General features: G+C 50.3%; 1 protein-coding gene across 3 annotated transcripts in view; it reads right to left on the reverse strand.

The window, feature by feature from the left end:
- Positions 1–203: 203 nt before the first annotated feature.
- Positions 204–24,267, reverse strand: part of TRIP4 (thyroid hormone receptor interactor 4) — an 83,524-nt gene continuing 59,460 nt past the window's right edge. For 2 of the 3 annotated variants that reach the window (XM_060260199.1, XM_060260198.1), the window contains exons 12-13: positions 22,629–22,731; positions 204–1,039 (exon numbers count right to left, since the gene is read on the reverse strand). In XM_060260199.1, the coding sequence (XP_060116182.1) occupies positions 957–1,039; positions 22,629–22,731 (186 nt within the window). In that variant the 3' untranslated portion in view covers positions 204–956. Of the gene's footprint in view, positions 1,040–22,628; positions 22,732–24,267 lie in introns of those variants that run through there. The other variant, XM_060260200.1, reaches the window with a different exon arrangement.

Below are 24,267 nucleotides of genomic sequence, written 5' to 3' on the forward strand. Positions count from 1 at the left end.
AGCCACATTCAGGAACGGTTCCCCTCGTGCTCTTCTTGGGAAGCTTACGGAGGCTACAAGGCTTGGCGTGATCCCCTGCCCTCGATGGCCAGACCATGCAGACGCAAGAGCTCGAGAGCGTGACTCAAAAAAGAAAACCTGGGTGGGCTATTTTGCTGTGCAAGTGCAAAGAAGAAACTGCAGTGAGAATACAGGACACCAGGTTAAAGGAAAGGGGGATTGTTTTTTTATTCTGGTTGTCACTTGTGGGGTTTCCCGCCTGCGTACCCAGCTGAATAGGGACCGGTTACCCAGCTCAGCCCACCGGTTTGCTTGTGCGGCTGTGTGTTTTTAGCAGTCAACAAAGCGGCGGTTTTCAGACAAGTTGGCTCTGAGAGGAAGCCGAGAGCTGGCAGCCAACCGCCCTCTGCCCTGTCCTCTCTACCCTGTCATTAGCTTTGAAATTAATCAAAGGGGGCAACGCAGAAGGAGCCCTTTGATTCAACTCTGGGAGGCGACCCCAGCTTCGATGGCGCGCCCCTCCTCATCGCCTCCCCCCTCCCCCAGCCAGGTGCTCTAACAGGCTGAACGTTCTGATGCCGCAATCCGACTCCTCGGGAACACGTTGGGCCAGAAACAACGCCAAGGAGAAAACAACGCCAAGGGACGCTTGGCTTTAATGGGGGGTGGGGAGACAATAGGAACCTCCGGCACAGTCGCGGCTGGGCCTAAAAGCCAGTCGACTGTGGGGAGAGGGACTGGTGTGTAATTCCACCCTCACTTGGCTCAGCCTCTCGTTTTTCTCTTTAGTTATCGTTTTTTGTTCTGCACCTTACAAACAGATTTCTCCTTCTCCCTTTCCGTCCACCTGTGTTGTCTGTAATTCCCGCCCCCTTCCCCTACCCCAGGCATCTCCTCCGCAGCCAACAGGAGAGCCCTTCTTCTGCCACTGCCGGGGAGTCAGAGGTCACGGGGAGTCAGAGGTCACGGTCGGCTGCTGACGCTTTCTGCCTCATTAACCCCTTCTTTGCTCCCTGATGAATCTTCGGATCCAGCTTCCCTGTTAAAAAAAAAAACAACAGAAAGGAGGGAGGGGAGGAATCTCATGAGCACTTTTTTTTTCTCTCCCTCCAAAGGTTATTTGCAATGTAAATCAGCTGCAGGCGAGGAGGTCTCCCAGTTAAAGTGCCTTCTTGTCACATTCAATTTGCTGGCTGCAGGAGCCGGGCGTTTCCAAAATCTCATCTGCCATAGTGAAGAGAGCCGGAATGCGTCACATGAGAGGCAAGAAACGGAAAGGCGAGAGAGCCGAGGGGTGGTGGTGGGGGGAGATGGAAATTAACAGCCAAGGCTGGTGCCCTCTAGAGCCACAGCCAGGATTTTAAATGTTGGAGGGGGGGGCACCCTTTCCCTGCTTCCAATTATACAACAAAGCTTGTACCCAGAATTACACTTGGTCAGCCTTAAAAGATGCTACTGGACTCCAACTTTCTTCTACTGCTTCAGACCAACACGGCTGCCCCCCTGAATGCATCTGAAGAAGTGCGCATGAGCAGCAAAGCTTATACTCAGAATTAAAACCTGGCTGGTCTTACAGATGCCACAGCGGACTCCAACTTTGTTCTACTGCTTCAGACCAACACAGCTGCCCACCTGAACCAATTATACAGCATTAGACATAGCACAAATGCCTGCACAGCCGTGACAGTCACTGAATGGCTTTTGGACGATTAGCTGCATCAGGGGTGTGTGGCCTAATATGCAAAGTAGCCCCTGCTAGAATTCTATCTCTGGGCCCTGTACTAAGAGCCCTGTAAGCTCTTGGAGGGTTGGCTCCATCAGGGGGTGTGGCCTAATATGCAAAGGAGCCCCTTCTAGAATTCTATCTCTGGACCCTGTACGAAGAGCCCTGTAAGCTCTTGGAGGATTGGCTCCATCAGGGGTGTGTGGCCTAATATGCAAAGGAGCCCCTGCTAGAATTCTATCTCTGGGCCCTGTACTAAGAGCCCTGAAAGCTCTTGGAGTATTGGCTCCATCAGGGGTGTGTGGCCTAATATGCAAAGGAGCCCCTGCTAGAATTCTATCCCTGGACCCTGTACTAAGAGCCCTGTAAGCTCTTGGAGAGTTGGCTCCATCAGGGGTGTGTGGCCTAATATGCAAAGGAGCCCCTGCTAGAATTCTATCCCTGGACCCTGTACTAAGAGCCCTGTAAGCTCTTGGAGGGTTGGCTCCATCAGGGGTGTGTGGCCTAATATGCAAAGGAGCCCCTGCTAGAATTCTATCTCTGGACCCTGTACGAAGAGCCCTGTGAGCTCTTGGAGGATTGGCTCCATCAGGGGTGTGTGGCCTAATATGCAAAGGAGCCCCTGCTAGAATTCTATCTCTGGGCCCTGTACTAAGAGCCCTGAAAGCTCTTGGAGTATTGGCTCCATCAGGGGTGTGTGGCCTAATATGCAAAGGAGCCCCTGCTAGAATTCTATCCCTGGACCCTGTACTAAGAGCCCTGTAAGCTCTTGGAGGGTTGGCTCCATCAGGGGTGTGTGGCCTAATATGCAAAGGAGCCCCTGCTAGAATTCTATCCCTGGACCCTGTACTAAGAGCCCTGTAAGCTCTTGGAGGGTTGGCTCCATCAGGGGTGTGTGGCCTAATATGCAAAGGAGCCCCTGCCAGAATTCTATCTCTGGACCCTGCCCTAAGAGCCCTGAAAGCTCTTGGAGGATTGGCTGCATTAGGGGTGTGTGGCCTAATATGCAAAGGAGCCCCTGCTAGAATTCTATCTCTGGGCCCTGTACTAAGAGCCCTGTAAGCTCTTGGAGGGTTGGCTCCATCAGGGGTGTGTGGCCTAATATGCAAAGGAGCCCCTGCTAGAATTCTATCCCTGGACCCTGTACTAAGAGCCCTGTAAGCTCTTGGAGGGTTGGCTCCATCAGGGGTGTGTGGCCTAATATGCAAAGGAGCCCCTGCTAGAATTCTATCTCTGGGCCCTGTACTGAGAGCCCTGTAAGCTCTTGGAGGATTGGCTCCATCAGGGGTGTGTGGCCTAATATGCAAAGGAGCCCCTGCTAGAATTCTATCTCTGGGCCCTGTACTAAGAGCCCTGTAAGCTCTTGGAGGGTTGGCTCCATCAGGGGTGTGTGGCCTAATATGCAAAGGAGGCCCTGCTAGAATTCTATCCCTGGACCCTGTACTAAGAGCCCCGTAAGCTCTTGGAGGATTGGCTCCATCAGGGGTGTGTGGCCTAATATGCAAAGGAGGCCCTGCTAGAATTCTATCCCTGGACCCTGTACTAAGAGCCCTGTAAGCTCTTGGAGGGTTGGCTCCATCAGGGGTGTGTGGCCTAATATGCAAAGGAGCCCCTGCTAGAATTCTATCCCTGGACCCTGTACTAAGAGCCCTGTAAGCTCTTGGAGGGTTGGCTCCATCAGGGGTGTGTGGCCTAATATGCAAAGGAGCCCCTGCTAGAATTCTATCCCTGGACCCTGTACTAAGAGCCCTGTAAGCTCTTGGAGGGTTGGCTCCATCAGGGGTGTGTGGCCTAATATGCAAAGGAGCCCCTGCTAGTATTCTATCCCTGGACCCTGTACTAAGAGCCCTGTAAGCTCTTGGAGGGTTGGCTCCATCAGGGGTGTGTGGCCTAATATGCAAAGGAGCCCCTGCCAGAATTCTATCTCTGGACCCTGCCCTAAGAGCCCTGAAAGCTCTTGGAGGATTGGCTGCATCAGGGGTGTGTGGCCTAATATGCAAAGGAGCCCCTGCTAGAATTCTATCTCTGGGCCCTGTACTAAGAGCCCTGTAAGCTCTTGGAGGGTTGGCTCCATCAGGGGTGTGTGGCCTAATATGCAAAGGAGCCCCTGCTAGAATTCTATCCCTGGACCCTGTACTAAGAGCCCTGTAAGCTCTTGGAGGGTTGGCTCCATCAGGGGTGTGTGGCCTAATATGCAAAGGAGCCCCTGCTAGAATTCTATCTCTGGGCCCTGTACTGAGAGCCCTGTAAGCTCTTGGAGGATTGGCTCCATCAGGGGTGTGTGGCCTAATATGCAAAGGAGCCCCTGCTAGAATTCTATCTCTGGGCCCTGTACTAAGAGCCCTGTAAGCTCTTGGAGGGTTGGCTCCATCAGGGGTGTGTGGCCTAATATGCAAAGGAGGCCCTGCTAGAATTCTATCCCTGGACCCTGTACTAAGAGCCCCGTAAGCTCTTGGAGGATTGGCTCCATCAGGGGTGTGTGGCCTAATATGCAAAGGAGCCCCTGCTAGAATTCTATCCCTGGACCCTGTACTAAGAGCCCTGTAAGCTCTTGGAGGGTTGGCTCCATCAGGGGTGTGTGGCCTAATATGCAAAGGAGCCCCTGCTAGAATTCTATCCCTGGACCCTGTACTAAGAGCCCTGTAAGCTCTTGGAGGGTTGGCTCCATCAGGGGTGTGTGGCCTAATATGCAAAGGAGCCCCTGCTAGAATTCTATCCCTGGACCCTGTACTAAGAGACCTGTAAGCTCTTGGAGGGTTGGCTCCATCAGGGGTGTGTGGCCTAATATGCAAAGGAGCCCCTGCTAGAATTCTATCCCTGGACCCTGTACTAAGAGCCCTGTAAGCTCTTGGAGGGTTGGCTCCATCAGGGGTGTGTGGCCTAATATGCAAAGGAGCCCCTGCCAGAATTCTATCTCTGGACCCTGCCCTAAGAGCCCTGAAAGCTCTTGGAGGATTGGCTGCATTAGAGATGTGTGGCCTAATATGCAAAGGAGCCCCTGCTAGAATTCTATCTCTGGGCCCTGTACTAAGAGCCCTGTAAGCTCTTGGAGGGTTGGCTCCATCAGGGGTGTGTGGCCTAATATGCAAAGGAGCCCCTGCTAGAATTCTATCCCTGGACCCTGTACTAAGAGCCCTGTAAGCTCTTGGAGGGTTGGCTCCATCAGGGGTGTGTGGCCTAATATGCAAAGGAGCCCCTGCTAGAATTCTATCTCTGGGCCCTGTACTGAGAGCCCTGTAAGCTCTTGGAGGATTGGCTCCATCAGGGGTGTGTGGCCTAATATGCAAAGGAGCCCCTGCTAGAATTCTATCTCTGGGCCCTGTACTAAGAGCCCTGTAAGCTCTTGGAGGGTTGGCTCCATCAGGGGTGTGTGGCCTAATATGCAAAGGAGGCCCTGCTAGAATTCTATCCCTGGACCCTGTACTTAGAGCCCTGTAAGCTCTTGGAGGACTGGCTCCATCAGGGGTGTGTGGCCTAATATGCAAAGGAGTGCCTGCTAGAATTCTATCTCTGGGCCCTGTACTAAGAGCCCTGTAAGCTCTTGGAGGGTTGGCTCCATCAGGGGTGTGTGGCCTAATATGCAAAGGAGCCCCTGCTAGAATTCTATCCCTGGACCCTGTACTTAGAGCCCTGTAAGCTCTTGGAGGACTGGCTCCATCAGGGGTGTGTGGCCTAATATGCAAAGGGGCCCCTGCTAGAATTCCACCCCTGGATGTGCACTACAACGCCAAAGAATCTGGCACAGCAGTGCAGTGTGTGGCATAAAAAACCCCAATGTTCGAACTTTGCCTCTATAAAGGTATACCCACACTCCATCGCTGATGTCCAGGGGCACTAGGGAAGCTGTGCAGGTGTGCTGGGGGCACGAGGTGTATTGAGTGCTGTTGCCCTGAGGAAAAAACCCAAAGACTTCCTTGAGCCTCCCCTGTCCAGGATACCAGCCAGGGACCTCAAGCACATCAGTTGGTGCTAGGGTTGCCAATCCCCAGGTAGGAAGCAGGGGAGACCTGTGTTCTACAAAAAAAGTAAATTTCAGTGAAATTGACAAGACTATGCTGCAGTTGCTCAGTACAAAGAATTTTTTGAAGTCTCACTATTGAAGGAATATCTCATACTATTTTATAACATATAATGTAAAAAGGTAAAGGTAGTCCCCTGTGCAAGCACCAGTCGTTTCCAACTCTGGGGTGACGTTGCTTTCACAACGTTTTCACGGCAGACTTTTGACGGGGTGGTTTGCCATTCCCTTCCCCAGTCTTTTTCACTTCCCCCCCCAGCAAGCTGGGGACTCATTTGACCGAACTCGGAAGGATGGAAGGCTGAGTCAACCTGGAGCCGGCTACCTGAACCCAGCTTCCGCTGGAATCGAACTCAGGTCGTGTGAATAGGGCTCTTTCATGATGAAAAATAGCAAATGCTTTATTGAGCCAGTTTGGTGTAGTGGTTAAGTGTGTGGACTCTTATCTGGAAGAACTGGGTTTGATTCCCCACTCCTCCACTTGCACCTGCTGGAATGGCCTTGGGTTCACCATTAGCTCTGGCAGAGGTTGTCCTTGAAAGGGCAGCTGCTGTGAGAGCCCTCTCCAGCCCCATCCACCTCACAGGATGTCTGTTGTGGGGGGAGAAGATACAGGAGATTGTAAGCCGCTCTGAGTCTCTGATTCAGAGAGAAGGGCGGGGTATAAATCTGCAATTCTTCTTCTTCTTCTTCTTGTAATTTTGATTTATAATTTTGGTTATGTGCATTATGTGTTATAAAATAGTATGAGATATTCCTTCAATAGTGAGTTGTTAAAAAATTCTTTGTACTGAGCAACTGCAGCATAGTCTTGTAAATTTCACTGAAATTGCCTTTTTTGTAGCACACAGGTCTCCCTTGCTTCCTAACTTTACTGTGTTCATCCGGTTTGGTTTGCTAATCCCCAGGTAGGGGCAGGGGACTGTCTGGTTTGGAGGCCCTCTCCCCGCTTCAGGGCTATCAGAAAGGGGGCGGAGAAATGTCTGCTGGGCACTCCATTATATCCTATGGAGACCGATTCCCATAGGGCGTAATGAAGAATTTATCTGTGGGTATCTGGGGCTCTGGGGGGGGGGGGACTGTTTTTTGAGGTAGAGGCACAAAACTTTCAGTACTTTCCCTATGAAGAAAGGTTAAAATGCTTGGGGTTCTTTAGCTTGGAGAAACGTCCATAGAGGGGTGACATGATGATAGAGGTTTACAAGATTATGCATGGGATGAAGGTAGAGAAAAAAGTACTTTTTTCTCCCTTTCTTACAATACAAGAACTCGTGGACATTCAATGAAATTGCTGAGCAATTGGGTTAGAACTGATAAAAGGAAGTACTTCTTCACCCAAAGGGTGATTAGCACATGGAATTTGCTGCCACAGGAGGTGGCGGCGGCTACAAGCATAGACAGCTTCAAGAGGGGATTGGATAAACATCTGGAGCAGAGGCCCAACAGTGGCTATTAGCCGCAGCATACCGATGGAACTCTCTGTCTGGGGCACTGATGCTCTGTATTCTGAGTGCTTGGGTGGGAAGCAGTGGGAGGGCTTCTAGTGTCCTGGCCCCACTGGTGGACCTCCTGATGGCACCTGGTTTTGTTTTGGCCACTGTGCGACAGAGTGTTGGACTGGATGGTCCACTGGCCTGACCCAACATGGTTTCTCTTATGTTCTTAAAAGAAGGTGCCCCCATCTTCCATTATTTCCAATGGAAGGAAGGCATTTTAAAGGAAGGTGTTCCTTTTAAACATGATGGCCAGAACTCCCTTTGGGGTTCAACCGTGCTTGCCACAACCTTGCTCCTGGCTCCACCCACAAAGTCCACCGACATTTCCTGAGTTGGACCTGGCAACCCTAGTCGAGGCGCTAGTCCATATGGCGAAGAGGGAGCAGTGAAGCAGCCTGACAGCCCAGCCAATGGGGGGAAACGGTGCTAGCGTTAAAAGCTCCCCAGTGCCTTCGTGTTTCCTCCTTCCACAGTGGTCCTCCGGCAGCCAGAGATGGAATAAGGGGCAGATCAGCAATTGATGAGTCCCAACAAGAAGTCTGCAGAGACACACAAATGGGAATCCTTTGGGCTGCCGGGAACAGCCAGCCGGGGCCATCGACTCAAGCGATGTGCCTTTGGTCCTTCTCCAAAAGAGCTAGCCAATCGATGGCCACAATGCTTCAGGCTGGAACAGCATCTCCCCGGCACTTAACAGGATGGTCCCGGCTACTCCCTTCAGCTTTCCAAGTCACATCAATTTGTTAAGGTTTGCCAGGATAGAACTGCCCACCAAACACACGTGCTGTGAGCAATGTTCCCTCTAAGCTGCAGAGTCTTGTGAGCAAAAATTCTACTTTGTGAGCTACTGGCATTAAAATTGTAAGCTGCTGCACAAATTACTGTGCTCTGGGGTCATCCTTCCGGAGCGAAGACAAAAATGCATGAGCTGGAGGCTCAGAATCCGTGAGCTAGCTCACGCTAACTCAGCTTAGAGGGAACCGCCCAGGACTTTCTCTCCTACAGCCATCGAGGCTTTCGTGCTACTGGGAAGAAGAAAATGATATTGGATTAATATCCTGCCCTCCACTCCGAATCTCAGAATGGCTCACAATCTCCTTTACCTTCCTCCCCCACAACAGACACCCTGTGAGGTGGGTGGGGCTCAGAGAGCTCTCCCTTTCAAGGATAATCTCTGCCAGAGCTATGGCTGACCCAAGGCCATTCCAGCAGCTGCAAGTGGCAGAATGGGGAATCAAACCCGGTTCTCCCAGATAAGTGTCCACACACTTAACCACTACACCAAACTGGCTCTGGAAAGGTGTACGGTCGAGAGGAGAAAAATCCAGCTACGTTTCAGAATGCCCCGGCCTCTTTTCTTTGCATTCAGAGCCCGGCCATGTTCCCTGAACACCCCCCCCACCTGCCATTTGCACTCTTTTAATCAGCACCAAGCAACAGCTGCCCTCCCTCTGCCCCCTCCCAGCTGCTGCTGGAGACAGAAGCATTTATCAGGAGGAGTCTGGGTCGCATTGATCTCTGCTCGGTCGGGGCGCCCGGCCTTGACTCAAGGCACGCTCATCCATAACCGGCGGTAACTCATTAGCAACACCCCCGTCCCCTCGGAGACATGGGCTAAGCCACCGTGCGACACACAAAGCTGGCAGGACTGATTGCTCATGTGGGCTGCAGCTCTGCGCGACCCAGCATGGGGACATCGCAGGCCGGTTGATCTGTAATGATGGTAATGGGGGGAAGGGGGGGCACTCGGGATGATGCGGAGCACGGACACCGATCGCTCCTCGTTGTTTCTGGGGTCACAACTCCCTCCCACATTATCGCCATCATCTGTAAATTGATTTAAATTGGTTTTATTCCGTTACGATTGTATATATGCTGCACGCACTTTGTAACAGAAGAGGTGCCGAAGCTCATTAGCACAGCTCGTGTGCATGTGCCGCGCGCCCGCCCTTGACATCACTGGAAGGTGTACTAAATTGGATCGGCTCAGCATCTACCTTAAAATGGTTCTTGAATTAGAATGGTCATAATAAGACATTCCTCCCATCATACTTTTAAAATGACTTTCACCTATGTGGCCGCAGTAGCACGAGGAAGATGTCCATCTGTCTGCTTTATATGTTTTGGCTATTTTCCCTCTTTCGTTGGGGGGGGGAGAGATAATAGGAAATCTGTCAAATCTTAAGAGTCCAGCAAAATTCTCAGGGGGTTTGGAACAATGGAGCTTAGAAGTAAGTATTGGGGTGGCGGGAAAGGTAAGAAAGAAAGCGGAACGCCCTCTCAAAGGTGCAGGGATCGGTCCAGGAGGATATGGATAGTCCCCATATTAAGTGCAGTTGAAACAATGCCCCAATACGGGCTGGTAACTATGAGCCCTCATCCTCTTTGGCTGGATTCTTATCATAATTACCCAATGAGCACACGGAGCTGGGTTATGCAGTGTCAGACTATTGGCTTGTTTAGACTAGATGGGAGATGCCATCTAGGGTCTCGGAAAGAGAGGACTTCCTCCTTGCGGCTACCCGAAACCTTTTAACTGAAACTTCTGGGGACTGCACCTGTTTGTAAAGCATCTGCTCTACCACTGAGTTTCAGCTTTCACTGTGTTAAGACACATCCATCTAGACAAGCTAAGTTCAACTGCAAGTCCTTCAGGGAGAAGAATTAACTTTTTTTTTTCTTTAAAAGGGTCAACTTGTAAATATTTATGTAACTTTCTCGGAGACTTGGAGAATAGAAGAAGAGCCCTTGTTGGATCAGACCGGTGGTCTGCCTAGTCCAGCATCCTGTCTCACATAGCGGCCAACCTGTTCCTCTGGAGAGCCAACAACAGGGCATAAAGGCTGAGGCCTTCATAAGAACATTAGAAGAGCCCTGTTGGATCAAACCAGTGGTCCATCTAGTCCAGCATCCTGTCTCACACAGTGGCCAACCAGTTCCTCCGGAGAGCCAACAACAGGGCAAAAAGGCCAAGGGCTTCATAAGAACATTAGAAGAGCCCTGTTGGATCAGAGCAGTGGTCCATCTAGTCCAGCATCCTGTCTCACACAGTGGCCAACCTGTTCCTCTGGAGGGGCAACAACAGGGCATAAAGGCTGAGGCCTTCATAAGAACATCAGAAGAGTCCTTGCTGGATCAGACCAGCAGTCCACCTAGTCTAGCATCCTGTCTCATACAGTGGCCAACTTGTTCCGTTAGTGGTCTGACAGCAGGACACAGAGGCCGAGGCCTCCATTAGAACTTAAGAGGAGCCCTTACCAGCAATCCGTCTAGTCCACCATCCTGTTTCACAGAGAGGTCAACCTCACAGAGGCTGAAGCTTTCCCTGGATGTTTCCTCCTAACCCTGGTATTCAGAGGTTTACCACCTCCGAACATAAGAGTCACCACAGCTTAGATAGCCCTCTTCTCCATGAGTCTGTCTAATCCTCCTTTATAGCCGTTTATGCCTGTGGTCGTCACTACGTACTCTGGCAGCGAATTCTACATTTTAATCACTTGTTGATTAAAGAAGTAATTCCTTCTGTCTCTCCTGAATCTACTATCCGTTAATCTCACTGGGTGCCTTGCAGTTCCAGTATGGTGGGAGAGGAAGAAAAAGTTCTTTCTACTCATACAACTCCAAGGGAGCCAAGTTAAGGGAACCAGTTTGGTGTAGTGGTTAAGTGTGCGGATTCTTATCTGGGAAAACCAGGTTTGATTCCCCACTCCTCCACTTGCAGCTGCTTGGGTCAGCCATAGCTCTCGTAGGAGTTGTCCTTGAAAGGGCAGCTGCTGGAAGAGATCTCTCAGCCCCACCTACCTCACAGGGTGTCTGTTGTGGGGGGGGGGAGGTAAAGGAGACTGTGAGCTGCTTTGAGACTCTGAGATTCAGAGAGTGAATCTCAAATAAATCCAATATAATCTTCCAACTCCATGCAGCCCCGGAGGTTGCTGGTCCTGCACCCCTGCTGTTTTCATTATTATTATTCAGACATTATTATTATTATTATTACTCAGACAATCAGACCCGCTTGAGATGCAGTAGAGATCTCAATATGGAAACAAAGTAAAATTCTGTCCCAGGGGTGGCCAAACTTGCTTAATGTAAAAGCTACACAGAATAAATGTCAGATTTTTGAGAGACATGAGCTTCAGATGTTTGACAGCTGCAAGACAGGAAGGAAAACAGATGGGGGAAGGAGAGGTGGAAAGCAACTTTAACCTTAAATGCATTCTCCAAGCTGCTGGTTGGCTTGGCTTGGTGAAGTGCTTTAAAGAGAAATGTCTTCTCCAAGCTGGCCAACGAGGCAGTGGGAGCTTCGAGAGGCCCACAATATATGTGAAAGGGCCACATGTGGCTCCCAAGCTGCAGTTTGGCCACTCCTGTTCTGTCCTTATGAAAACAGGTTTAACAAAAAGACAAGCCTCGATGTTTTAATTCTGAAAAAAAAATAAAACTAGTCAGATTTTGGAAAAGAAGAAGAATTGCAGATTTATACCCCGCCCTTCTCTCTGAATCAGAGACTCAGAGCTGCTCACAATCTCCTTTATCTTCTTCCCCCACAACAGACACCCTGTGAAGTGGGTGGGGCTGGAGAGGGCTCTCACAGCAGCTGCCCTTTCAAGGACAACCTCTGCGATAGCTATGGCTGACCCAAGGCCATTCCAGCAGCTGCAAGTGGAGGAGTGGGGAATCAAACCCGGTTCTCCCAGACAAGAGCCCATGCACTTAACAACTACACCAAACTGGCTTTCCAAACTGGAAAAGAACTGCCAGTGTTTTGAATCCCAAATCTACCACTGCGAGCTCCGCAGTGGAAGATTTCTGGGGAAGCGACCTTTGTTCTACGTCTCCTCTTGCACTGGCTCTGTACTGCAAACAACCCTCGCCTTCAATCGTCTCTCCTTGAAACGAGTCACAAATCAATTGTAACAATGCAATGCAATGCAATGCAAGCGCCGAGACGAAAAACCATCGCGTGATAATGTGCCAAAACGCCATGTTAAAATAATCCCCAGAGATTATTTGCCCGGAGATGGAAAACAAACGCCTGCTCCAAGAACGTACGCAATGAAGGGTGCAAGTCTTTATGGTGTACGGGAAGGGAAGGACATTCCTGCGGTAGATCTGAGCAGCAATGCAAACAGGTCTGGTCTCGCGTGGCAGCCTGTCCAAAACATTTGTCAAAGATAGCACTATTTGGGGATGTCAAGAGGCCTGGAAATCCTTGTTTAAGTCACTTGGGGCAGATGAACTATCCCATAAATACCTCCAAATGAGGGGCCTCCATGGTCTGTCGGAGGCTGTGGGAAGAGGGAATTGCTGGACCGCTCACAGCAACTGCTAAGAGCCCCGTGGCGCAGAGTGTTAAAGCTGCAGTAATGCAGCCCTAAGCTCTTTTCACGACCTGAGTTCAATCCCTGGCAGAAGCTGGGTTTTCAGGTAGCTGGCTCGAGGTTGACTCAGCCTTCCATCCTTCCGAGGTCGGGAAAAGGAGTACCCAGCTTGCTGGGGGGAAAGCGTAGAGGACTGGGGAAGGCAATGGCAAACCACCTCGTAAAAAGTCTGCCGTGAAAACGTGAAAGCAACCTTCTTTTGGGGCTCATTGAATTGGACCCCCCCCAGTCCAATCCTTTTGAAACTTGGAGGGTGTTTTGAGGAGAGGAATCGGATGCTATGCTGAAAATTTGGTGCCTCTACCTCAAAAAAACAGCCCTCCCCGAGCCTCGGATACCCTGATTACTCTATGGCAGGGGTCCTCAAACTACAGCCCGCGGGCCAGATGCGGCCCGCTGAGGACGTTTATGCGGCCCGCCGGGTTATGGCAAAATCAGACCGGAAGTGATATTCGACCTAAACTCGCGTTAGCAACGCACATTTCCGGCACTGGGCTGAGGCGGCGGAGACAGAGTGCGAGGTGATACCGAGGTGAGGTGAGTTCCCAGGCCGGGGTGTGTGGTGTGGGGAAGGGAGAGAGATGCAGAAGACGGAGAACTGACGGCCCGCGGCCTTGTACAGTAATGGCAGTCCGGCCCTCCAACAGTCTGAGGGACAGTGAACTGGCCCCCTGTTTAAAAAGTTTGAGGACCCCTGCTCTATGGGAATCAGTCTCCATAGGCCTAGGGAATAATGGAGTGCCCAGCAGACATTTCCTTCTCCCCCGCCCCACTTTCTGGTGACTCTGAAGCAGGGGGAGAGCCTCCAAACCAGGAGATTCCCTGCCCCCACCTGGGGATTGGCAACCCTAGTTTCGCCGCAGGACCTGAGCTGCTGTTAAACTGGATGGCAATCCCATGCAATGTATATACGACTGGCAGCCTCAGACAGGGACAAATCTGCCTTTTTACGAGCCAAAAAAGCAACAGAGCCAGAGAAGCCGTGCAAGCAGACTTCCAGCATTTGCCCAACCACAAAAACAGGAGGCAGTTGGTGCGCGTGGGCGGGGAGGAAAGGAAGGCCGTTGCTCTTTGCCAATCCGGCTCGGATTAACGAGAGCTGCGCCCAGGTCTACTGAAGCTCTTCAGCAAGTCAGACTTGTTTCAAAGAGGTCTAGGCTGACAGCTGGCCTCCGATGCCATTGCCTGGACTGCGGCTTGCAAAGCGCTCAGCCATAAGACTCCATTAGCACCTTTAAGACCAACCAAGTTTTATTCAGATAGCATTTGTGTGGGAAACCAAATCCAGACCAAATGTTCTTTCACTTTATTAATTACACTGTTTTGCCACTGGATTTTAACTTGGTACCTTTTTTGCATTCTAAACCTCTGCCCGCCAGCTATATGTAGCTCTGCTCGCTGTACCTCATTACTTGTCTGATGAAGTGTGCATGCACGTGAAAGCTTACATCCTGAATGAAACTTGGTCGGCCTTCAAGGGTATACTGGACTCCTACTATGTTCTATTGCTTCAGACCAACATGGCTGCCCACCTGGATCTACTGACCCGGCAATAAGGAAATGCTGGAGTTGGAGGGATGACCTGATTGGGTGTAGCAGGGGGAGGGGCACTGTGGCTCAGTGACAGAGCATCTGCCTGGCATGGAGAAGTTCCCTCACAACAAAGATAAAACTCCCCATGCTAAAACACAATTCTGACTGTGTAATGAATATATAGTAAAGGTAGTCCCCTGTGCAAGCACCAGTCATTTCCGACTCTGGGGTGACGTTGCTTTCACGTTTTCACGGCAGACTTTTTATGGGGTGGTTTGCCATTGCCTTCCCCAGTCATCTACACTTCCCCCCCACACACACACACACACAGCAAGCTGGGTACTCATTTTACCGACCTCGGAAGGATGGAAGGCTGAGTCAACCTTGAGCCTGCTACCTGAACCCAGCTTCCGCCAGGGATCAAACTTAGGTCATGAGCAGAGCTTAGGACTGCAGTACCTGCGCCACGGGGCTCTGAATATATAGTATATATATTCAGCGGCCAGACTGTTGTTAGGGCTTCCTAAATGGGAACACATACAGCCTGGGCTGCGCGAGCTGCACTGGCTGCCAGTTATATACCGGGTCCGTTACAAAGTGCTGGTCATTACCTTTAAAGCCCTATATGGTCGAGGACCTGTCTACCTTAGGGACCGTCTCTCCCCATATGAACCCCAGAGAGCACTGAGGTCAGCCGGGAAAAACCTGTTGACTATTCCCGGACCAAGAGAGGTGAAGTTGCAATGTACCCGCAATCGGGCCTTCTCCTCTATAGCTCCGAGCCTATGGAACCAACTTCCAGAGGAAATGCGGGCCCTGCGGGACCTTGAACAGTTCCGCAGGGCCTGCAAGACCTTCCTCTTCCGACTGGCTTTCGCTGATGAAAATGGAAATTGCTAAGGAAACCGCCATCATAAAAGCAAACATAAAAGCAAACATAAAGTAAACATAGCATTAGCACTTTTATTAATTTAATTTAATTTAATTTTAAAACTTAAGCAGATTTTTAATTAAATGTTCATGTTGTTTAACTGTAATTTTATCTATCTGTATAGCTAAACTTGAATTGTGTTGTTAGCCGCCCTGAGCCTGCCCCGGCGGGGAGGGTGGGATATAAATAAAATTTTGTTGTTGTTGTTGTTGTTGTAGTATCAAAATACAAAAAGGGTATCATCGATATAAAACATATCAGTCATGCGGAAAGTTAAAACCCCATTCGTTCCACAATGCTACTAATGTCCTTATATGGCACAAAGCCACTGTATTATATTCCAGTGCAATATTTGAGGAAAAGGTCCAACGGAGAACCGGTCCACTTAGCAAGCCATTTCGGATCTCTAATCCTTCTTCTGGGGACCAATCTTGTATATTATGTGCAATTTTCTAGGTCCAGTAATGCCAAAAATTATTCAATCATCATCCATGTCAATCCGGAATGCCTAGCTTTCTCTAATTTTCACGCATAATAGTGGGAACGCCAATCAGGGCTCTTTTTCTAGCAGGAGCTCCTCTACATATTAGGCCACGCCCCTCTGATGTAGCCAACCACAACCACATAGTTACAGAAGGCCCTGTACTATGAGTCCTCTAAGCCCCTGGAGGATTGGCTACATCAGGGGGCATGGCCTAATATGCAGAGGAGCTCCTGCTAGAAAGAGCCCTTACATTCCATCCTCCCCTGCCTGCAGTTTAAAGGATCATGGAGCAGGGGAGGGGAAAGGCTTCAGCCTGAAACCCTGGAGGAGCCGCTGCCAGTCAGAGGAGACAAGACTGAGCTTGACAGACCAAGGCAGCTGGGCATGTGCTGATGCGCTGCAGTGGGAGCTGTGGATTCCCATGCTATTTGCCTGAATGTCATCAGCCCTTCTATAGGCTTCAAATGGTTTTACAAACTTGCCTGGATAAATAATTAGGGACAGCGGTCTGTACTGCGGTGCACAAGTTATTGTCAGTAGGAGAGGGGCGGTGGCTCAGTGGTAGAGCATCTGCTTGGTAAGCAGAAGATCCCAGGTTCAATTCCTGGCATCTCCAACCAAAAAGGGTCCAGGCAAGTAGGCGCGAAAAACCTCAGCTTGAGATCCTGGAGAACCGCTGCCAGTCTGAGTAGACTGATGGACAGAGGGTCTGATTCAGTATAAGGAAGCTTCATATGTTCATACGATCCTATTTAGATCATTTCTGCACCACTTCATGTGTTCTGCGAATGGTTCCTGGTGGTTCTTTCTGGTGGTTCCAGTCTTCTAGAACAGGGGTCCCCAACCCCCGGGCCGGGGACCGGTAGTGGGCCGCCGCCTGTTTTCCATGGGCCGCACAGCCTCGCCGTCACCCCCCGCGGGTTCCCCCCCCCATTTCCCCATGCCGGGAAAGCCGCTGCAGCAGCTTCGAGTGATGCTGCCCTTGCCTCCTCCTCAAGTGGGAATGAGGCAAGGGCAGCATCGCTCACCACTGCTGCCGGCCACCAGCCGCCCTTCCTTTCCCTTCTCGTCCCTTCGCCTCCCTCCCCCTGCGCCTGGGCTCTGCAGCCAAGGCGTGCCTGCCTCCCCCTCTGTCACCTCTTTCTTTCGCTTCCTTTCCTGTTGCCTTGAGATTGCGGGGGGGGGGGGGGGCGGGGAAGGCGACAGAACGGAACAGAAAGGGAAGGGAAGGAGGGGGTGAACGCTGCAGGCTGTGGGGGGTTTGAAGCGCTTTGGGGGGTGTGCCTGCCTGCGGCGCGATGTGCCCTCGACTGCCACTGGCTGTGGCGGTTTCCCCCCCCCCCCCCCCCGCAGCTGTTTGGTGGGGGAGTGGCCTGGGAGGACTTCACCACCCCTTCTCCCAGCCTTAAATGGAGAAAATGGGGGGGGGAGAGGTGACGAGGCTGCACGGTGGGGGGAAGGAGAGAGGAGGAAAATGGGGGGGAGGAAGCGGTGAGGCTGCGTGGAGGGCAAGGGAGGAGGAAAATGGGGGCGGAAAACAGGAGGGAGGAGCTGCCGTGGGGGGGGAGGCCGAATTGGGTCCCCCCACCCTGCCTGCTTTGGGCCGCGGTCGGTGGGCTGGCCCTGGAGTCTGTCCCTGGGACCAAAAAGGTTGGTAACCACTGTTTAATGCATCAGTTACTGAATGTCCCATTTTGTAACTATAGTTATTTGCTATGTGTAATCCACCTCAAGCTCTGTTACAAACACACACACCCTCCCTTTGGTCATTGTCTAGGGGCCTCTAGCGGGTGCCTGGACCCAGGATGGCTTGGTTAGTTATAACCAGGGGAAGGGCCTTCTCAGTTTTGGCCCCTACCCTGTGGAATGCACTCTCAGAAGATACCCGTACCCTGCCGGACTTGTTTAGTTTCCACAGGACATGCAAAGCTGAATAGTTTAGGTTGGTCTTTTGGAGGGTATCCACACGTTTGGGCTGTTTTAACAGTAATATGGAGATAGCCATATATTTTTACATTTTAATGTTAATATTTGCTATTAAGAGAGCCAGTTTGGTGTAGTGGTTATGAGCGGAAGACTCTAATCTGGAGAACCGGGTTTGCTTCCTCACTCCTCCTCCACGTGCAGCCAGCTGGGTGACCTTGGGTAAACCACAGTTCTCTCAGAACTGTTCTCTCAGAACTGTTCTCTCAAGAGCAGTTCTCTCAGAGCTCTCTCAGTCCCACCTACCTCACAGGGTATCTGTTGTGGAGAGAGGAAGGGACGGCGATTGTAAGCCACTCTGAGTGAAGAGTGAGGTATAAGCCCAATCTCTTCTTCTTCTATATTTATTTGTTTTTATGTTGTTGTTGTTACCTTCCTGGCTTTAAAGTTGTAAGTCGCTGCGAGACCCTTTAGGTGAGTGGCGATTAAAACATCTGAGAAGCGAACAATAAAATAAATAATAAATAACACAAATGTGGTATGGTAAGTTATGGGACCTGTATGTAATGAGAAAGACAATGGATAACCCCTTCTTCAAAAATGATACTGATTTGCTATAGATTATGATTTGCTTTGGGCCCAGTTTTGGAATTCTTTGGGACTATTTCCTTTTTTTGCCTAATAGAATGAATTGTAAGTTATTTCTTAATTCTTAATACCGAGCATATTACGTATTGCTTTTGTAAATTGTCTGTTGTATGCATCCAGTGATCTAAATTGGACTCTTGCATGTTAGGTTTATATTTTTATTTATTTTTTCTTTCTTTCTTTTGGTAAATTTATATTCCGCCCTTTCCCAGGCGGGCTCAGGACGGATTACATCCAAGTAAAACCAGTCAAGTGCAATAAAACCAATAAAATGCAGTTAAAACAAACCACACAACACAGTACCACATGCTCCCTTTGTATTGGATTAGAGTCAATAAAATAAAATCTGTATTTTAAAAATTACATAAATAAAAATATGTGTGTTTTTTTTTAAAAGCAGCTGCGATTGAAGGCTGCAGCCTACAGGCTTCTGGGCTGCCATCCTCCTGTCACTATTTCTTTACGACCTGGAATGACCCACTGCCGCTGCCCCTCTCCCCTAGCAAATCTGCAGGCTTTGCTCCTTTCCCGGCTGCCTCCCCCCGCAGAAAGGGAGCAGGCTGAAGGAAGGGAGGGTGAGAGAAGGGCAAGCAGGCAGGCAAGCCGCCGGCCCAGGCAATCTCCTTCCAGTCTGCTGAAGCCGTTGCTTCTTCGAGCAGGAAACTGTCACTTGGGGGAAAAGGACACGCTGTGACATACTTGGGAAAGGTTTGTTCTGGCAGTGGAAAGGCACATTCTGCTACGCAGAAGCCAAAAAAACAAAACATGGGGGGGGGGAATCCCCCGCAAGCCTGGCCGCCTCTCCTTCCCTGCACGAGGCTCAGAAGAGAAGCTGATTTGATAAATGCGTCCAGCCAAGACTCGAAGCAGCAAATGCAGCTGGAGCCGGAGAGATATTTGGGAAGCGGTGGGTGGCAGACAAGCAATCAATTGCAGTCGGGAAAGGACGGGGGGGGTTTGGATCGACGGAACCTTGGGGAATTGGCTTTCGCAGCAAGGAAGATTCCACCAGCAAAGACACCCCCCCGCCCCTCCGTAAATAAGCTGAGGTAAGCATGCTCGCCAGGTGTAACGCCATTAAAGGCTGGGCATCTTGCAGCTACCTGCTGGTTCCAATCAGTCACAAGTGCCCAGTTCTCACCAGTTCCACCGGGAGGGGTGGTGGCTCTGTGGCACAGCAGCTGCTTTGCACGCGGGAGGTCACAGGTTCGACCTCTGGTTCCAAGGGCTCAGGTGACATGAAGGGCTCCTATTTGAGAGCCCAACTCAGTGCCAAAGTGTCTGCTTTGGTGTAGAAGGCCCTAGGTTCAATCCCTGACATCTCCGGTTAAAAAGATCAGGTGATGAGACAGACCAGGAGTGGCCAAATTGTGGCTTGGGAGCCACATGTGGCTCTTTCACACAAATTGTGTGGCTCTCGAAGCCCCCACCACCCCATTAGGCGGCTTGGAGAAGGGATTTATCTCCTTAAATCACTTCTCCAAGCCAAACCGGTCAGAAGCTTGGAGAATGCATTTAAAGTTGCTTTCTTTCCACCTCATCCTCCCCCACCTATTTCCCTTCCTTCCTTGCAACTCTCAACCATTTAACGTTTATTCTATGTGGGTCTTACGTTAAGCAAGTCTGACCACCCTGGGGACAGACCTTGATCTGGTTCAGTGGCAGAGCACCTGACTGGCATGCAGAAGATCTCCGGTTCAATCCCCAGCACCTCCAGTTAAAAGGACCAGGTAGCAAGTGATGGGAAAGGCTTCTGCCTGAAGACTCTGGAGAGCTGCTGCCAGTCAGAGCAGGCAATAGTATACTGACCTTGACAGACTGTACAACCAAGGCAGCTCCATGTCTTTGCTCCTTTGTATCTTATGCCATAAGATAACAGACAAAGGCCCAAGGCACATCCCTTCCCAGTCCCGAAAGCCAAGCAACACACAAGGCTGAGCTCAATCACAGGTTAACTAAACGCCTCTGGACAGTCAGCAACAGGGCACAGAGGCCGAGGCCTTCCTCTGATGTTGCCTCCTGGCTCCAGGATTCAGAGGATTCATGCCTCTGAGGGTGGAGGTTCCCCTCAGCCACCATAGCAAGTAGGCACTGACAGACCTCTCCTCCATGAATCTATTTAATCCCCTTTGAAAGCTGTCTATGCTTGTGGCCATTGCTCTGGACAATTTAAAACACTCACTGAGTAAAGAATCTACTGCCCACCAACTTCAATGGATGAGTTCAACCAGGCCTCAGATTCAGCAGGAGCTCACAGGAGCACAGCTCCTGAACCTTTCTGAGGGTTCCCCTTCTTCCTCTCCACCTACTTTGTCCACTGAATAGTAGATGCAGCTGCATAACAGCCAGCCAGCCACCAGGGGCTTTGCCACGCCCCCAGAAGCCCTCATTAACCCCTGGAGAAGCCCCCCACCCACCCTTTCTTCACTTCTTATGTGATTTTGGGTGGCGGGTGGCTTGCTGGCCTTTTGACTGGGGATGAGGGGGCAGGAGAGCCCCAGGCGAGCGAGGCCTGCTTGGGCTGGCTGGCTCTCCTTTCTTGCACTGAGTTGCTTTTGCCTGGGGGGGGCAGCATATGCTATTGAGTTATGCTAATGAGCTCCACCACCTATTTTTCTACAAAACGACCCTGAGTTCAACTATTTGGGGAGAGGAAGAAAACATTCTCTCTGTCCACTCTCTCCACCCCTGGCATAATGTTATACACCTCTATCAGGTTCCATCCTTCATCATCTCGTTCCTCAACTGAAAAATCCCAGACTACTTCCGCAAAGAAGGAACATTTCTGCACTTTCTCTCTTCCTCCACAAATCATAACAACCAAGTTCCAATCATTCAAAACAGGGCTTTTTTTGTAGAAAAAGCCCAGCAAGACCTCATTTGCATATTAGGTCACACCCTCTGATGCCAAACCAGCTGGAACTGCATTCTTGTGCATTCCTCCTCAAAAAAAGCCTTGATTCAAAATTCAAAAATTATGATACCATACCAAAGCCCCAAATATTGGAAAGATTGTATGCAGATTTGGGACATATATTCATTGTTGGTGGTCCTGTAAAAAGATACAAAAAAATTGGAAGGAAGCACTATTCCAAATTAAATTGATATCTGGGTGTGACATTCCAGTTAGACCTGAAATCTTACTGCTGAACTACTGGCCTCAACAAACATACCCCCCCCCCCAAGAAACAAAGATTTAATAAATGCAATCATTGTAGCTGCCAGAACATCAATTTCCACCAAATGGAAAAACCAAGCAGCAACCAGCCTATCTCTATCGTACTGCAAATTGTGGGATCAATATATAATGGAGAATATTTCAGATGGGATCCACAGAGCAGTAAACAAACTAATTTTGCTGAAAAATGGCACCCCTTATTAGTCTACTGGGTAAACACAAACTTTCTACCAGTTGGTTGGGCACAACAACAGAGATGGCTATAAGAACTGCTTTCCTAGAACGTGAAGTGTTATCACTCTTTGTTAGGAATACATTTTATTAGTGTGATACTTTATACCTCTACATAAGCTATTTTAATGTATACTGACCGTTGTCTGTGTAACTTCAATCTCAACTTTGATAAAGTTAATTTTAATTTAAAAAAAAAAAGAGAGAGAGGTGAATCGCTTCCTTCCACTACTCCTGCTAAGCTGTGGAGTTTTGTGAACAAAAATTCTACTTCATGAGCTACTGGCATTAAAGTTGTGAGCAAGCGATTTGGCGGCTGAATAAATGAGTTTCCTCTGGGGGCATTTTCCCTGAGCGAAGACAAAAACATGCGAGCCAGAGCCTAAAAAACAGTGAGCTAGCTCACACTAACTCAGCTTAGAGGGAACACTGCTTCCTTCTCCAGTCTCTTAGTTCTTTTCATGCCTCACATTCAGCAGGAGCTCACAGCAGCGCAGATCCTGAATCGTTCTGACGGTTCCCCCTCTTCCTCCCCACCTACCTTGTCTATTGAATAGTAGATGCAGCTGCATAACAATCCCTGGATTAGCAGAGTGGGCAGGCAACCAGCCACAAGGGGCTATGCCACGCCCCCAGCAGCCCTCATTATCCCCTGGAGAAGCCCAAAACACCCTTTCTCCAGTTATGTGATTTTGGGCAGCGGGCGGCTTGCTGGCCTTTTGACAGGGGGGCGGGGAGGGGCTCTCCTTTCTTGAGTCGGGTTGCTTTTGGCTGGAGGGGGTGGCATATGCTATGAGTTATGCTAATGAGCGCCACCACCTATTTTCCTACAAAACAACCCCTTTTTAAAAAAAAAAATGGGGTTCCCTGTTTATGTGACAACACTGCTCTCCCGCCTGCAACTTTGGCCAGAGCCGCCAGGAAGCGGTGCCAGCGAGGCAAAGGAAAGGGGAAGCAAAGATCCAAGATGCATTTGCTTTAGTATAGAAGCGCCGCTCGCAGAGCAAGATTTCAAGGTCACCAAGCAGAAGCCGGAGCTCACCAAGCGCCCGCTGAGAAGCATCAGTGGGAGATTCAGGACTTACATATTTTGTGTTTGCCTTTGATGGGGAACTTGACTACCATCTCCTGAGGATTAGAACAGATAAAGACGAACGGGGAAGCTGACTCCTGGCTCAACTGCGGATGCTAGAGAAGAAAAATGAAGAGAGAGGGTGGGGGGGGGGAAACCCAGGTGAAACGGATCACTCAGTAATACTGACAACACGTTTAAATAAAGGGAATCTTTGTGTCTAAAAATTTACACCAATCTGGAGGGAGGGGGGAAATGAGCAATGCTCGAAGTAGCACAGAGCAATGAAAAATTTAACTGTGCCATGCAGCAGATGTGTAGAGATTGGATTTATACCCTGCCCTTCACTCGCAGTCTCAGAGCAGCTTACAAATGCCTTCCCTTCCTCTCCCCACAACAGGCACCCTTCTGAGGTAGGCGGGGCCAAGAGAGCTCTGACAGAAACTGCTCTGAGAGAACTGCGACTGACCCAAGATCACCCAGCCGGCTTCATGTGGGAGAGTGGGGAGGGACAGTGGCTCAGTGGTAGAGCGTCTGCTTGGGAAGCAGAAGGTCCCAGGTTCAATCCCCGGCATCTCCAACTAAAAAGGGTCCAGGCAAATAGGCATGAAAAACCTCAGCTTGAGACCCTGGAGAGCTGCTGCCAGTCTGAGTAGACAGTACTGACTTTGACGGACCAAGGGTCTGATTCAGTATAAGGCAGCTTCATATGTTCATATGAACCCGGTTCTCCAGACTGGAGTCTCCAGCTGGCTTCGCTTGGTGAAGTGTTTGAGAGACAAATGCCTTCTCCAAACCGGCCCACGGGGCAGTGGGGACTCAGGGACAGTGACTCAATGGTAGAGCACCTGCTGGGTAAGCAGAAGGTCCCAGGATCAATCCCCGGCATCTCCACTAAAAAAAGGGTCCAGGCAAATAGGCGTGAGAAACCTCAGCTTGAAACCCTGGAGTGCTGCTGCCAGTCTGAGTAGACAATACTGACTTTGATGGACCAAGGGTCTGATTCAGTATAAGGCAGCTTCATATGTCCATGTTTGAAAGCCACACAATATGTGTGAAAGAGCCACATGTGGCTCCCGAGCCACAATCTGGGCACCCCTCTGCTACAACAATGCAAGCTTCCATCATGTTTCCCTAACAGAAGCAGCTAGCGCACAGCGAGCATCTGCGTGTTTTGCCAACTCGGGGAGGGGGAGGGTGGCCATTGTGCTGATCCCCGGACATGCCTGGCTCGCAGCGCATTCAGAAAGCAGCCCACGTTCCCAGGCCCCTCTTTGTGCCTCTTTGCGAGTTAGCACTGGGAGGCTCTTGCTGGAGATTCCCCCTGGCACGGGACAGCTTCCAGCTGGCACCGAGCCATTCGTCCTCTACCTTCCCTGGAATGGCCGCCGTCAAATGTGCTGTCACAGGCTTTTTTTGCAGGGCCATTACTGGCTGAATTAGCAGCCATCAGCCCTTGGGAAACTGCCGCAGAGGGGCACGGGTGCCGAGCTAGGACTGTGGGAAACAGTTCCTTTTTAGGGCAACAACAAGGTGGTGGTGGTGAGGAGTGTATTCTTTTTCTCATCCTAGATGAGATCAGATTTATTATGGAGCAGAGGTCCATCACTGGCTATTAGCCACAGGGGTGGCCAAACACAGAATAAACATCA

This window comes from Heteronotia binoei, chromosome 19 (assembly GCF_032191835.1).
Source record: "Heteronotia binoei isolate CCM8104 ecotype False Entrance Well chromosome 19, APGP_CSIRO_Hbin_v1, whole genome shotgun sequence".
Lineage (NCBI taxonomy): Eukaryota > Metazoa > Chordata > Lepidosauria > Squamata > Gekkonidae > Heteronotia > Heteronotia binoei.